Source organism: Perca fluviatilis, chromosome 21, assembly GCF_010015445.1.
Source record: "Perca fluviatilis chromosome 21, GENO_Pfluv_1.0, whole genome shotgun sequence".
In the NCBI taxonomy this organism is placed as follows: Eukaryota; Metazoa; Chordata; class Actinopteri; order Perciformes; family Percidae; genus Perca; species Perca fluviatilis.
The window spans coordinates 12,346,806-12,360,320 of record NC_053132.1 but is presented as its reverse complement, the minus strand read 5'-3'; the positions used below and the strand labels follow the sequence as shown (position 1 = coordinate 12,360,320).

The 13,515-nt window shown below is 38.9% G+C and overlaps 3 protein-coding genes across 4 annotated transcripts; 1 reads left to right on the top strand and 2 right to left on the bottom strand.

The window, feature by feature from the left end:
• Window positions 1-618: 618 nt before the first annotated feature.
• Window positions 619-3,980, bottom strand: ndufb8 (NADH:ubiquinone oxidoreductase subunit B8). The gene is made up of 5 exons (XM_039787176.1): window positions 3,826-3,980; window positions 3,452-3,578; window positions 3,273-3,372; window positions 2,262-2,417; window positions 619-777 (listed from the first exon to the last, which is right to left on the bottom strand). Exons 1-5 carry the CDS (start codon window positions 3,914-3,916, stop codon window positions 685-687), a joined length of 567 nt encoding a protein of 188 aa, XP_039643110.1. The 5' UTR covers window positions 3,917-3,980; the 3' UTR covers window positions 619-684.
• Window positions 3,981-4,174: 194 nt separating this feature from the next.
• gpx9 (glutathione peroxidase 9) lies at window positions 4,175-6,304 on the bottom strand. The gene is made up of 5 exons (XM_039787316.1): window positions 6,089-6,304; window positions 5,882-5,975; window positions 4,845-4,975; window positions 4,580-4,710; window positions 4,175-4,475 (listed from the first exon to the last, which is right to left on the bottom strand). The coding sequence occupies exons 1-5, from the start codon at window positions 6,218-6,220 to the stop codon at window positions 4,418-4,420; spliced, it is 546 nt and encodes a 181-aa protein (XP_039643250.1). The 5' UTR covers window positions 6,221-6,304; the 3' UTR covers window positions 4,175-4,417.
• A 3,915-nt stretch (window positions 6,305-10,219) lies between these two features.
• On the top strand, window positions 10,220-13,284 carry fbxl15 (F-box and leucine-rich repeat protein 15). Of its 2 annotated transcripts, none has more exons than XM_039789359.1 (5): window positions 10,220-10,464; window positions 10,969-11,131; window positions 11,227-11,729; window positions 11,854-12,062; window positions 12,272-13,284. In XM_039789359.1, the coding sequence occupies exons 1-4, from the start codon at window positions 10,439-10,441 to the stop codon at window positions 12,041-12,043; spliced, it is 882 nt and encodes a 293-aa protein (XP_039645293.1). In that variant the 5' UTR covers window positions 10,220-10,438; the 3' UTR covers window positions 12,044-12,062; window positions 12,272-13,284. The 2 variants fall into 2 exon arrangements, with proteins under 2 accessions (XP_039645293.1, XP_039645294.1); XM_039789360.1 differs by having other exon boundaries at window positions 10,224-10,464; window positions 10,972-11,131.
• The last annotated feature ends 231 nt before the right edge of the window (window positions 13,285-13,515 follow it).

Below are 13,515 nucleotides of genomic sequence, written 5' to 3'. Positions count from 1 at the left end.
ATGATAGTAAAGGTTTACAAATATGTTAACAGCATTTACTAAAGATGTAAACATAATCCGCCAGTCGTTCCGGGATCGACTGGCGCCGATTGCTATGGACGAAGTACACAGGGTGATACATCGGTAAGAGCAAATTATTATTTTTTATTATTGTTTAACCATTTATCTAGCTAATTTAAATAGCTTGAGTTACTGTATTTTGTGAACAGTTAATTTATTATTCTATGTGCCGTTTTCCACCTAAACAAGTTCCTTCTCAAGACTATTTTGCAGAGGCACTGCCGCTGCTTCCAAAACTTAGCACTGCCCAAAAAAATTGTGATTGGTATAAAAAGAAATGTAAACAACCCAGAGCTTTTTTTTTGTCTTATTATGTATCTGTGGTATAGCCAGCAGTGTGAAGATAGGTCTGGCAATGCAAGACTAGGGAAGCAGCCTAAGGTAACCCCAATGTCACCGTTGACCCAACAAAAATGTATTTTGTATATAGCTTGCATTCATATTGAGGGATCCAAGAATTGCCAAATCACTTGTCACTTGTCAGTCAAAATTCAACCCTTTAATCTGTGAAGTACTTAGCAGGTTGACATTCTTACTTTACACAAAACAACACGAATGTAACTTCACATAAGTTTTTATTCTTGACAGAAATATATATACACAGGTAGAATCTGATTTTAGTCATTAGATTTCATAATTTTTGACTTCCTCTGGTTGTTTTTCCGGATCTCCTCCTCTCTCCAAGTACAGGTTGTTATAGGGATACTGTTTTGGTGCCTGGAAGAGAGGCAAATGCTTTATTTAAAATGTGCATGTTAATAAATAAAGGACACAATTAAAAAGCATCTCATATACAGGTGGTGCAGCACTAAATACAAGTTACATTAAAATACTCAAAAACTACTAAACATATACTACAATATGTTTCATAAAACTCACATTGATCAAAAGTATTCATTAGTGAAATGGAGTCATTGTGTATGGAGGCAGCCAGAAAAGAGTAAATACAGTAAACAAGGTACTTTATTTAAATTCATATAAACACGTCAGAGTTACTAGTTGGACATAGTCATTCTGTACTATTCATTCTTTTTTTAAGTGTCTGTTTCTTTGGGAATTAAACAATTGTAAAGCTGAGTGACACTTTACAGCACCTTTTAGTGTAATAAACACTAGATTATAAGAAAATCAATTGTACAGCTCTATTAGTTAGTTGGAGAACTTGTTATCTAGCTCTCTTTGACAGTTGTCCTGGGTGTTTTTCTCAAATTAGTTGACAAGTTGATATAACTTCAAAATGTTACAGGAAAATATGTTCTGAAAGTTTATTAAATGTATTATATACATTTAGGTATTCAGACTTTGCTTTACTTACGCAAATAAAGTATCCAGACTATATGGTAAATTTAACTGATGTCTGTCCAACCTTCTAATTCTCAAGTCTGAGCAGAACTTTGCGATGCTATGTCCTATCTGCTGATTAAACAGCCGTGTTTTCTTTCACAGTCAAATATGTTCTGAATTATGCTGCTTTCAGTATTCTTCTAAAATACAACAAAATTGCTTGTTGAATTTGAAACAAATTTAAAAAAATAATAATTCCCAACATTGTTTTATTAAACAAATTGAACATTGAATACATTGAAACATAAAAGGCACCACTAAAATAAGAATAACAGTTTATTTTTAAAAGTGCAGTTTTCTACTGATATGTTCTTTCAACCAAAACAAAAGATCTCTGTCTATCCGGATATGTTGCAGCCTTTCGCTGTGATGTATATTGTGCAGCCCTAGTATATTCTTAATAAAACATGAACTTAATAGCAGTTATGATCTACAGTATGACAGACAAGTCAAACAGGAAAGCAATTTGAGCAACTTTTACAGGTTGACAACCTGACAGGTTAGTAAGGAATAACTGAAGCAGTAAGCAAATGTATGACATTCAAAATGTTAATATCCCAATATACACAGACGTGTTCATTTATTTTAAGTAAAAGGAGAAGATGAAAGAAATTAAAACCATATTGATAAACGTTTTTACGGTGTCTGTTATCTGATACTGTGAAAGGTGCAGGTGAAAACATCAGGGTTAAGGTTAGAGGGTTAGACAACTTAAATAATTGTAAAAACTAATAATTTAACAAGCCAGAGTGGTGAGCTAAAGCCAGGAATCTTCTCCCTTTTTGATTAATTGATCAGGTCATTTCACATCCCCTTAAAAGTACAAATAATAAATCGTTGCATTGGTCTGTACTTACAACAGGTTGGTAAGCTGGCATTTTCTCCCCAACGTAGAACATGAACAGCATGAACCCGATGAAACCAAACAGTTGTTTGCACATTGTGGACCAGGACACAGGGCTGGGAGATGTATCCACACGGTTCCTGATGAACATGTCAAAATTCCAATGCATCTAAAAATAGACAAAGAAGAATCACTGATTAACGGGCAATGTCATACTGTAAGAACTATTTATGCTGTCATCTAAGTGAACTGGTGATTGTACAGAGGCACTGATTTGTATAGAGAATGCAGTGTCTCTGTACAATCAAGCTGATCTTAACACTGTCTGAATATCCAAAAGCAATAGTGTCTATGCAGAGGAATGATATACTGCACTTCAGAAATGTCTTTGTTATCTATAGAACTGTCAAAATCTAAAGTTGCAATTCTATTATGTCTACTATGCATGTACAATCTTCAGAAATTATACAATATTATGTGGGTGTTTTGTCTCTTTAGTGCGGTAGCAATACACTATGACTACACATAACATCAGACATTATTAATAGGGATATCTTAAAATGTTCCTTCCGTTTTTTTAAGTAATTGGTACCAAGATATGTACCGACTGGGACACTGTTTCCAAATTACAGCAAACACATATTTAGCATTTCTACTGATTACATGCATATAGTGGCAGCGTCATGCTTCACTTATGATAGTCACTCAAAAATTGCAGATTTATTTGCTAAAGCGAACTGGCATGCTCATGCATGGGTTGCAAGTATGGTGTTTGTTTTGATAAGTGAAACATGTCAGAATGCGCAATAAGAGAATTATTTAATGTTTAAAATCATGTTGTGAATTTGGTGGAACTAGCCCATGTACTGCAATTTCTTGTGAGTTGTAGCCTGACACATACAACAGTAATGCTATATCTGTGATAAGCTCTTATCCCTAGCAAATAGATGGGCTGCACATGTGCACCTGATATCACAACATTACATAATTTAAATAACAGGAAATAAAGTCATCAGTCTCTTACCGGCTCTCCCCAGTTCCTCCTCAGGTCAGGGTGGTCCCACTGGTACCAGGGGTCTCTCTCATGCTGAGATCTATCTGGTAACTTTGGATAATCACCATAGCTACAAAAACATAACGATGACAGTTAGTTAACCACATGACTTTATCAATGAAGACAGACTCTTTCAAAATAAAGCTCACCCCTCGCCCTTGTCGGGATATGGTTCATAGTCCTCAACCCTCATGTTGTACTTCTTTGCAGCAGCAGCCTTCTCATCGGGGGTCGTCGGGTATGGACCAGGTAGACCATCCTTTGTCGCACCAGAGGCTGAAACACAAACAATTGCATATTTGAATGAACCAAGCCAAATTTACGAAGCTCGGAAGTGAATGAGAATGAAGAAATAACAGTGTTACTTTCTTCAGAATATCGGTAACGTTAGCCGGGTCAGCTAGCGTAAGCTAACTTTAGCAAGTCAAGGTTACGTCCATTCGAGGCTTTAAACTTTAAACTCTGAGTGTGTCCAAAGAGAAATTCTTCAGACAGTATGACCGAAAACTATAGCACTACTGACCTGCTCTACATCCCGACAAAAGTGCTGAAATGCCAGAACCTTTCCCTTTAGAGAGAGCCTGGGCCCACCGTCGGAAACCAACACCAGCCATGTTTATTGGCTGCTGCTGCTGCTGTCTGACACACTAAGAAGTGCGCATGCGCAAAATCGGAAGTATGGGTCGGCATAGGGAGCAATTTTAATCCATACTAAACATCTTCTGCGTCAGTGAGCTCTCAATATTATACATTCATGATTCAACCCCCCTCCTCTTTTTTTTTTTTTTTTTTTTTTTTTTTTTTTTTTTAAATAAAAAATATTTTTTTTTTTTTTTTTTTTTTTTTCAAACAAAAAAAAAACCACAACTAGAAAATGTGTATCATAGTGTTTTATTCATGTGTATTCATTTTTGAGTAACAGACACTATCATATTAGAGAAAAGTGTAACATAGTCATGAAAACCCCTCCAGTGGCTGAAGGAAACTTGTTCTCAGAGTGAATGCACTAAAGCCCTGAGGCCTGTTCCTCTTCCCATCAGATCCATCTCAGGTGCACGGGTGCATTTACTGGGGGATCGTCACTCTGCCACCGGTGATAAATTGAAGAAAATCCATTAGAGAAGTTCTGCTATGTCCTTCTCCACATTCTCAATGGGGCAGTGAAGTTCATATCTGCAGTAAAAGGAAAACATTAGAGTCACTATTATAGTTACCGATCTGACCTAACGAAGGGCTGATTGGGTTTCTAACTTGCAGGCTATGGTCTATAACTTCACCTTTTGAAGGGCATGCCATCTGCAGTAATTAGAAACTTCTCAAAATTCCATCGAATATCATTTACTTTGATTGGGGACCAGTAGAATTTCTTCATATCTCCAATTACAGGGTTCACAAATGGCAAAGATTCCTGTGGTGTACGAAAAATGACAGTGTATTTGGATTTTTCAGGGCAAAATAGCTGCAACGCTGACAGTACAAATATATCATATGACAAGAAATGTCATTCATAATCATATCCAAATCTTATGTAAAACACAGTACCTTTAGATAGGCGAAAAGAGGCTCTTCATTTAATCCATTCACCTCAATCTTTCCAAAGACAGGAAACTTTGGCACAAACCCGCCACCAGGTCTCACATACTTCAGAACATTGAGGGTTTCATGATTCACTTCTAAACAAATTAAAAGGACAAAGATGTATTACTGATGTGGTTTAATATGCTTCATGAAAACCATAATGTAGGCCCATGTATTAACAAGTATTCAGATCCTTGAATTTCTGTAAGTAAAATTATCAATACAGTAATGTAAAGACAGGACTTAGAAGTAAAAGTCCTGCAGTCAAAATCCTGCTTCCCAGTACAGAAATATTAACAGCAAAATGTACCTAAAGCACCAAAAGTAAAAGTACTCATTCTGCAGAATAACACATTCCCCTGTGACTGATTTGTATACTGTATGTATTAATGTATTAGGTTCATTTTACTATTGTAGTTGGTGCTACAACTTTATACAGTCTGGTAGTTTAGTTTCAGTGGTTCTTAACCTATAGGTGTCCACCCTCTAAAGGGTCACACAATAAATCTAAGGGGTCATAAGATGATTAATTCGGTAAGAGGAAGTTACTCTTTGATATCTGAAATGTGTCAATGGGCCCCAACCAGAAATTGCTTTTTTTGTAAGAGGTCATAACCAAAAGGTTTTGAAATCATCAATCACTGGTCATCTTAAACAATGTATTAGATTTAATAAGATTATCATGTGTTTCTTAATGTACAATTAATTTAATTTAATAAGAAACTATAGAAAAATATAGCTAAACATGAAATATAGTACATAACAAAGTATAATTTTTTTCTCTGAAATGTAGTGGAGCAGAAGTATAAAGTAGCACAAAATGGAAATTCTCAGGTTGGGTACACATACCTCCCAATTATTCTTAAATACAGTACTTGAGTCAATGTACACAGTTAATATAGACAGTATTAGTTATAGTACAGTATTCCTCTTGGTACAGTATACTGCCAGGTAAATAATCGGTTATTTCAGTCACAATTTAAAAGCTTCAGAGTACCCACCAGGTGACTGAAGACCAAATTGGTTGCTGGGGAATCCTAGGACAGTGAAGTTGAGGTCGCCAAACATTTCCATGAGTGTATTCATTCGGTGGTACTGAGGGAACAGGACACAAACTCAAATGCCTTTAATAAAAAATGACTGCACAGGTTATGTGTTATGAGATAATGTGATCGGACCTTAATCAATCAGCTCTTGTAGAATATTACCTCCTCTATTGTTGACCCTCAGAAGGTGGCAACATTGATGATGAGAAGCACTTTACCCCTGTAGTTACTGAGCGGAACCAGCTGTCCATCCAGGGTCTCAGCAGAGAAATCATAGATTGATTTATTCGCCATGCCTGTACTTTAGCTTGTATATGGGATTGTAGTCAGTCAAGAGTGAGTATTCACCCGACTATCCTGTTGGCTCATCTCATTCACTGAAACATAACTCATGGGTCAGCAATTGTTCAGCATGACTGACTTCATTGTTCTCCTGGGCAGAGGTGAGTTGGCAGAACGGTTATTTGTTCAGCACACATGTTCAGGAAAAAAGGCTGCTAATGTGGTGACAGCTAATTGGCATTGGGCAATTAAAGGTCCAATATGTAATATATTTACTGTAATAAATCCCCAAATGACCCCAATGCGTCATCAGATATTAAGGAAACATGCTAAATTGAACGGAATTTCTGTTTGTGTTTTGGCCTGGTGTGTTGTTATCAACTGCCCTGTTTTGACAGCCAGGCTGGGTTGCCAGATACAGTATATACATACATGTAAAAACGTAAACCCAGCGCGCTACAGCTGTAACGTTAGTACAGCCATGAAAGCAGCGAACAAACGAACAGGATCAATGGAGATAGATTCTACCCGACCTAAAAAACCGGCATGTTTCTAACAGTTGCGTGACCAGAGACACCTGGGTAAATATTGGAGATGTATAAAAGATGGAGACAGCTTAGAGCCTAAAAGGACGTGGAGTTGGCTAATTTCCTCCTGAAGAGTTAAGCATTAGCTAGCTTCAGGCTAATTTATCACAGCTACAAGGGATGGGCATTTTATGTCGTTTCAACATTCGCGTAGAGTGCCCCAGTTGGTTACTCGCAAAAACAATTGAGACACAGCCAGTAAAGTGATGCCGACTGGTCCTGGCTAACAGCGCCATGCTAACACTGCTAACTGCTAGCTAACGTTACCGGAGGACCAGGCAAGCGAGCCACGGCTGTTTACAACGTGTAGCCTGTTCAGTGGCCGTAGCCGACAACGGTGAGTTATTTTAAGCCAAGAGAGGGGGGCTGTAAATTGGGAAGAGAGGACCCGTGAGTTTGCAGTGTTTAGCGATTGTTGCCGTAATTCTAAGCCAATAAAGTGTGTTCAGTCGGGTGGAAAGGACGGCAAGGTAGTGTTATTTTTAGCGGTTCCTACCATAATTCTAAGCCTAGGAAGCGTGTTTGTCCATTGGGTGGAGAGGATAGCGAGGTTGTTGTGTTTTTAGCGGTTCCTACCGTAATTCTAAGCCGAAAAAAGTGTGCCTATCAGTTGGGTACAGAGCTCCGCGTGAGCATGGGCTTTGATAGCCATCATCTAACGTTAGCTACTACGCTGTGCTGTGAAGTATGTCTGGCTATGTGAGACAAGCGTCTAGCAACATTGTTGTGGATGCAGCGGTATAAGCTTGGCAACCTCCGTGAACTTCGAGTCTGGGGAGGAGGGGCGGGAGAGACGACTCTCTCCAGTATTTTGAATTTGTACTGCAGTAACTATTTTAAACACTAGCTGTCAGTATTACATATTGCACCTTTAAAGGTGCCCTGCCACACGTATTTCATTACTTTGTGGTAATGTCTGAAGTTCTACCATGGACCATGTAGCATTTTTTGTGGAAAAAAATGCCTTGGTTACCTTGTTTCAAGCCATTCTAGCGTGGTATAGAAAGCCTGCTTATTGGCTAACAGCTAGCCAATGAGAGCCTGGCTATCAGCATCCTTTACCCAGCGACCTCATGAATAGTAATGAGCTCAGGCAAGACAACGTCAGACTTACCAGCTTTTGTAATTGGCCTGATTTCTGCGCTTAATTCTTTTCAGTGGCTAGAGCTGACAGAGGAGGTAGCAGTTCATTTTCACATTCACGACATAACACAAACACATGGACCTAACATATTTCAAAAAACACAAGTAAAAACGGTTTTGTGTTTAAATATTCAAAATAAACATTGTGGGTCACATTGATTTTGGATCCATCCTTTCCTCTTTAGAACTTACACTTAAAGAAGGAAGTTTGACATTAAGAGTGAAATTCAGGAATTCCTACATTGATTTTCTTGTTTGAACTTTCTTGTTTGTATTGTGCTGTATTAGACCTACTGTATATTTTGTAGTCTTTATTCATAGTTCTTCAAGTTACTGCACAGATTCAGTATATATTTAATATGTATTTTGTACAGATTTATATGTATGTAGGTCCAGACCCGTCGCCAGACCTCAGTCTTAAGGGGGGCATATGAAATACATGGGAGGGCACAATTAATATTAGCGTACAGTACGTATATTTATAATAATCATATACTCTTGTTATACTATTCACACGTAATCATCACGTTAAACATAACCAACAGCAATATGACCAGGTAGCCTATATAGCCTACAACACATTACATAGAAGCAATGTTATGAATATCCATAAAACACTTGACTATACAACATATTAGATGTAACACCAGAAGCATCTCTCAAACATTGCATTTTAAAGCAGTCAACAGAAGAATATGCATTGCTATGCATGTGCCATGAGACACACACGCACGCACGCACACACACACACACACACACACACACACACACACACACACACACACACACACACACACACGCACAGAGACTTTGAACCTACCGGTACTTTGAGTGGAGGCAGCATGTCCTCTCTTCAGTCCCTCCTGTCATTTGAAGCTGCATGCTTATTTAAGCCCTTGTCTGTAAATCTTAAACCCCTTAATGAAGAAGGTCGCGTCCGATGATACAGATGTGAATTTCCTGCAGGCCTAACAAAATGCGGAGTCCTTTTCCACCGAGTAGCCTACGCAAGCCAGTCCCTGTTCAAATACCAGCTAGAGGAAAATTATCGTTTTTTTTTAAACCAAACATTTTGACTGGATATTTCCTCAACACAACCTGTTTGGGTTTGTCCGTCACACCCCCTGATTCAACAGTTAGTTGTGGCCCAAATGCTGCCCCAGTCGCAGTTGCACTTGACCTGCAGGTCCTGCCAGGCCCAGGGTCGGGCTCCACGGAGCTACTAGCATCAGGCTCAGACTGTCGTCCAGGGGCTCCTTCTCCAACGACAACATCAGGAGGCGTCGGTGTCGTATCCAATTTGGCAGAGGAGAATGTTGGTGGGCTTTTCAACCACTTACGGATATCCATGACGAACTGAAGCGAGTAAGCCAGCGAAAACTCATCCAGCTTTCAAAAATGTGCGGTAACTGTTGAGCGGCTACACTGACGTAGGCTACGTCACGTCGTAGCCTAACTTTCTTTTTAGTAAGGCCGTGATAGGCTGTTGCAGTGTAGATTCCCATCAATCAAACAAAAATCACACCATTGTTTATTTATATTTTTAATGTTTTAATGATAAAGAATGCAACATTAATGCAACACAAAATTAGCAACTATGATAATATAAAATGAAAGTTTTTTAAGAGGTCTGTGCCTCAAGTGGGGGGGCACAAGCATTTTTGGGGGCGGGCCCGGCCCCCTATGGCCCGCCCATAGCGACGGGTGTGTGTAGGTCTATGCTATTTATATAAGATCCTCAAACTCGTTATTTTGATTCAGCTAATATTGTTTTGTAAATAGTTTTAGTTAGAGTTTTTAAAAGTCAACATTAAACTAACCACTGCTTATAGTATTGTTATACACGATTGTAATGATTATAAGAGTATAGGAGGCATCTATTAAACTTTAAAAGAGGTATTCTATAGGCCTAATCTTTACAGCAAAATGTAAATTGCTTTAACATGATCTCATTGACGTAAACGCGTAAAACCGGAAAATGTAAACTGCTGCGTTCAAATGTTCTTCGTAAACACGTAAGTCAATGATTACATTAGACCTTAGACACCAAAATACAACTTCTTTGACCTTTAAGAACCATCATTTAAATAGTAAACGACAACAAATATACTATATAAAAGGTAGTGGTAGTTGTTTTATAACAAGTCCAGAAGCGCATATTTGGGCTACTTTGTGGTTTATTAACAGAATAAAATGGGGGCGGGGGGGATGGCCTACAAGGCATTGATAACAGTATAAATGTGTTGGTTTATCACTTGTACCATCTATTCTTGGTTCTCGTCATCAGTAAATGCTAAATTTGGCAATATTCACAACTTTGTTGGATAGTTAGTGTGCCATTCCGATCACAGTAAAAACATATTCCGACAGTCCATGAATGCAGCCTTGGGTTTGGTTTATACCAAACGCTTGCAAAATGCTAAAGGAAAATACGTTATTTTGGCATCTATGTGAAGAACAACACGTCCTTAAAAACTCTGTATAACATAGTAGGCTCACAATGGATGAAGAAACAAAGATGCGAACGTAAGTGCCTTTTTAAAATGGTAGTTTTGTGTTTAAAAAGCAGCTGGATTAGTGGCCCTGGCAGGTTAGCTTGTCAGCTAACGTTAACAGCGATAGCAACAACAACCACATATTGGGTCAAAGAGGGATGTAGCTGGTTGTTGTTGCACCCATTTATATACGGCCGCTAACTTTTAATTATATATTTCCAGGGCGAGGCTGATATAGCATTCCTTATTGCTATATACTATTACTGTCATTATTCTTGCTTTTTAAAACGTTTCGTAACATTTAATTGTGTTTATGTTTTGAGTTCTGCATGCTGTCTCAAAGTTTTTTTTAATTTAACCTTTATTTAACCAGATAGGTTGAGAACAGGTTCTCATTTGCAACTACGACCTGGCCAAGAAAAACACAAGACAGTTTCACATACAATAAAATACAAGAAAACAGAATACAATAGGCTACATAAAATGTAGATTAGGTGGGCATTAAAGTTGTAAAACAAGGCTTGCATTTCTTCAGCAGATGTCATCTTTTGGACTTGCCCTGGGAGGATGTACTTGTTCCACATATTTTGTGCTATTTGCCGCTGCAACACCTTGTCAGCCTGCAGAGGGTGAGCAAGCAGTTCCACAGCCTCATCCAGATGTATTTGGCCAACTGCAGGACTTTTGATCTGTCCTCGGTAAGTCCTGATGTGTGAGAGTTTTAGTAGCTTATACATATATTGAGATATATGGTAATGGAAGTCTGCTGTCTTCTCTGTTGTGATATTTACAGATTGGACCATCCATTCCCAAGGAAGCATTTTGCTCCATCTTAAAGGACAACAAACTTCTCCACAACCTCTCACTCCAGAACTGTTCAGCCTGGGTGACAGACAAGGAGCTGCTGCCAGTTATCGGCCAGAACCAACACCTGCAGAGAGTGGACATGAGCGGATGTGTTTGGCTCACCCGTCACTCCCTGGTGGCCGTGTCCTTGAGCTGCATGCACCTCCAGAACCTCGGCCTGGCGCACTGCGAGTGGGTGGACAGCCTGTCCCTGCGCAGCCTGGCTGACCACTGCAGGGGGCTGCAGTCCATTGACCTCACAGCCTGCCGCCAGCTCAAAGACGACGCCATCTGCTACCTGGCCAAGAAGTGTTTGAAGTTGAGGTCTCTATCTTGTGCAGTCAACGCCAACGTCACTGACGAATCGGTAGAGGAGGTGGCCAAAAACTGCAGGGGCCTGGAGCAGCTGGACCTGACAGGCTGCCTGCGGGTCAGGAACCAGTCCATCAGGTATATCATATCTTATTTTCAAAGTGTAATCCAGCTAAGTTTGTGCCAACCCTGCCCACACTTTGACATGCACCACCTCACTTGTGCACCCACCCATAAGATCCTCTGCATGCTGTGTTCACAGGACTCTTGCAGAGTACTGCCCGAAGCTGCAGTCCTTGAAGGTGAATCACTGTCACAATGTGACAGAGTCAAGCCTGGATCCTCTACGGAAGCGCAATGTAGTGATAGATGTTGAGCCTCCTTTACAGAGGGCTCTGGTGCTTCTTCAGGATGTGCTGGGGTTTGCTCCCTTTATCAATCTCCAGATATAGCCAAAGGGCCATCTATCAGGTAGGTAATATGAGCAGTATATCTACGGTCTGTCTAACTTCTGACATGTTTATATCAAAAACTGTCTGTATAAATATCTAAAAAGGGCTAGAAGTCAACCACAATGAATGTATTATTATTATTATTATTATTATTATTATTATTATTCTATTTGCAGCAGATACTGATGGAGACAGTCAATTATCAACATTTGCCTTCCTTTGTTACAGGTGTACGTGAGTTGCTTTCACGTCAAGACAATTCAAGAAGACCTGGATGTTTTTACACTCAAGTTTAAATATAATGTTGACAAAAACACTCACTGGAGTGTGATCAAAAATGCATATTTAAGATGAAACTGAAAACAAGTTTGCATTTGCAAATGACTGAAGAAAGCCATGTACTTTTAAGAATTGCTGCCTCATGTCCAAAAGATGTCACTGCACTATTTGGCAATCATTCAGTGTTGTAATAATTGTGGCTATTTAAGTACAGACAATTAAGTAAAGTGTATTGTTTTGTTGGTTTTTTAACAAACTACATACTTTACTTTGTGTGTATGACACTTTAAGAAACATTTAATCTTATGTTTCATTTAGAAACATTAAAAAAAACGTTTGAGTTTAATTAAACATTTCATTTTGCATGGATGTGCCAGTTTAAAGGATAAATTCACCCAAATCATGCGAAAACATTTTATCTCACTTGCGCCTTCATGTGTCCAGGTTTTTTTGTGTGTCTCCACTACTGAGACTTCTGCTTTCACCAAAATACAATGAAGGTGAATGCAATTTTGTTAGTGGTGCTTAGGCATGGGCCGGTTACCGGTTTCAAGGTATACCGTGGTTTGAAAAATTTTCAAAACCACTGAACTTTTCTGTCATACAGTTCCTAAGATATGAACTGTTTTTGGTGAGTGGTCAAGGACATAAAGTGCAGTTTAGAAATCCCTCTCCCTGCCAGTGTGCAGTGGGTTAAATACATTGTGTTCAATGGAAAAACCTTTTTTTTTTACCCAGACATTTAAAAAAATTAATACATTTTAAAGCTGTAATTGCAATACAGTGAAACCGTGATATTTTCCCTGAAGGTTATCATGCCGTCAGAATCTTATACCGGCCTATGCCTAGTGGTGCTGACCATGTGTCTTCCAGAAACGATGTCCTGGCTCCTCAGGATAATCCACAGACCTCACTGTCAACCGTGTTTTAACTGCTTCCAAATAAAAACTGTTGACAAGCTTTGTTGCTTACAGAAACCCCAAAACGATCTGCATGCGGCTAGATGCCATGCAGAGCTTGAACATGTTTATACATTTTCTTGTGACGTGGGTGAAGCAACCCTTAATCCATAATGATTACTTGTATAGCCTGGTATTTGTTTGAAATAAGTATAGGAATTTATTATGATCCATTAAACCCTTGAAATGAGCTTTGTAAAAAGTACCTGTAAAATGCTGTTGCCCAGGAATACA

Coding starts and splice junctions, on each gene's coding strand:
- ndufb8 (XM_039787176.1), bottom strand. CDS start 3,916: ATGGCTGGTGTTGGTTTCCGACGGTGGGCCCAGGCTCTCTCTAAAGGG. Junction 3,579..3,825: donor TTTGTCGGGATGTAGAGCAG/GTCAGTAGTGCT, acceptor TTTGTGTTTCAG/CCTCTGGTGCGACAAAGGAT. Junction 2,418..3,272: donor GGAGGAACTGGGGAGAGCCG/GTAAGAGACTGA, acceptor GTCTATTTTTAG/ATGCATTGGAATTTTGACAT.
- fbxl15 (XM_039789359.1), top strand. CDS start 10,439: ATGGATGAAGAAACAAAGATGCGAAC. Junction 10,465..10,968: donor GAAGAAACAAAGATGCGAAC/GTAAGTGCCTTT, acceptor GCATTTCTTCAG/CAGATGTCATCTTTTGGACT. Junction 11,132..11,226: donor GGACTTTTGATCTGTCCTCG/GTAAGTCCTGAT, acceptor TGATATTTACAG/ATTGGACCATCCATTCCCAA.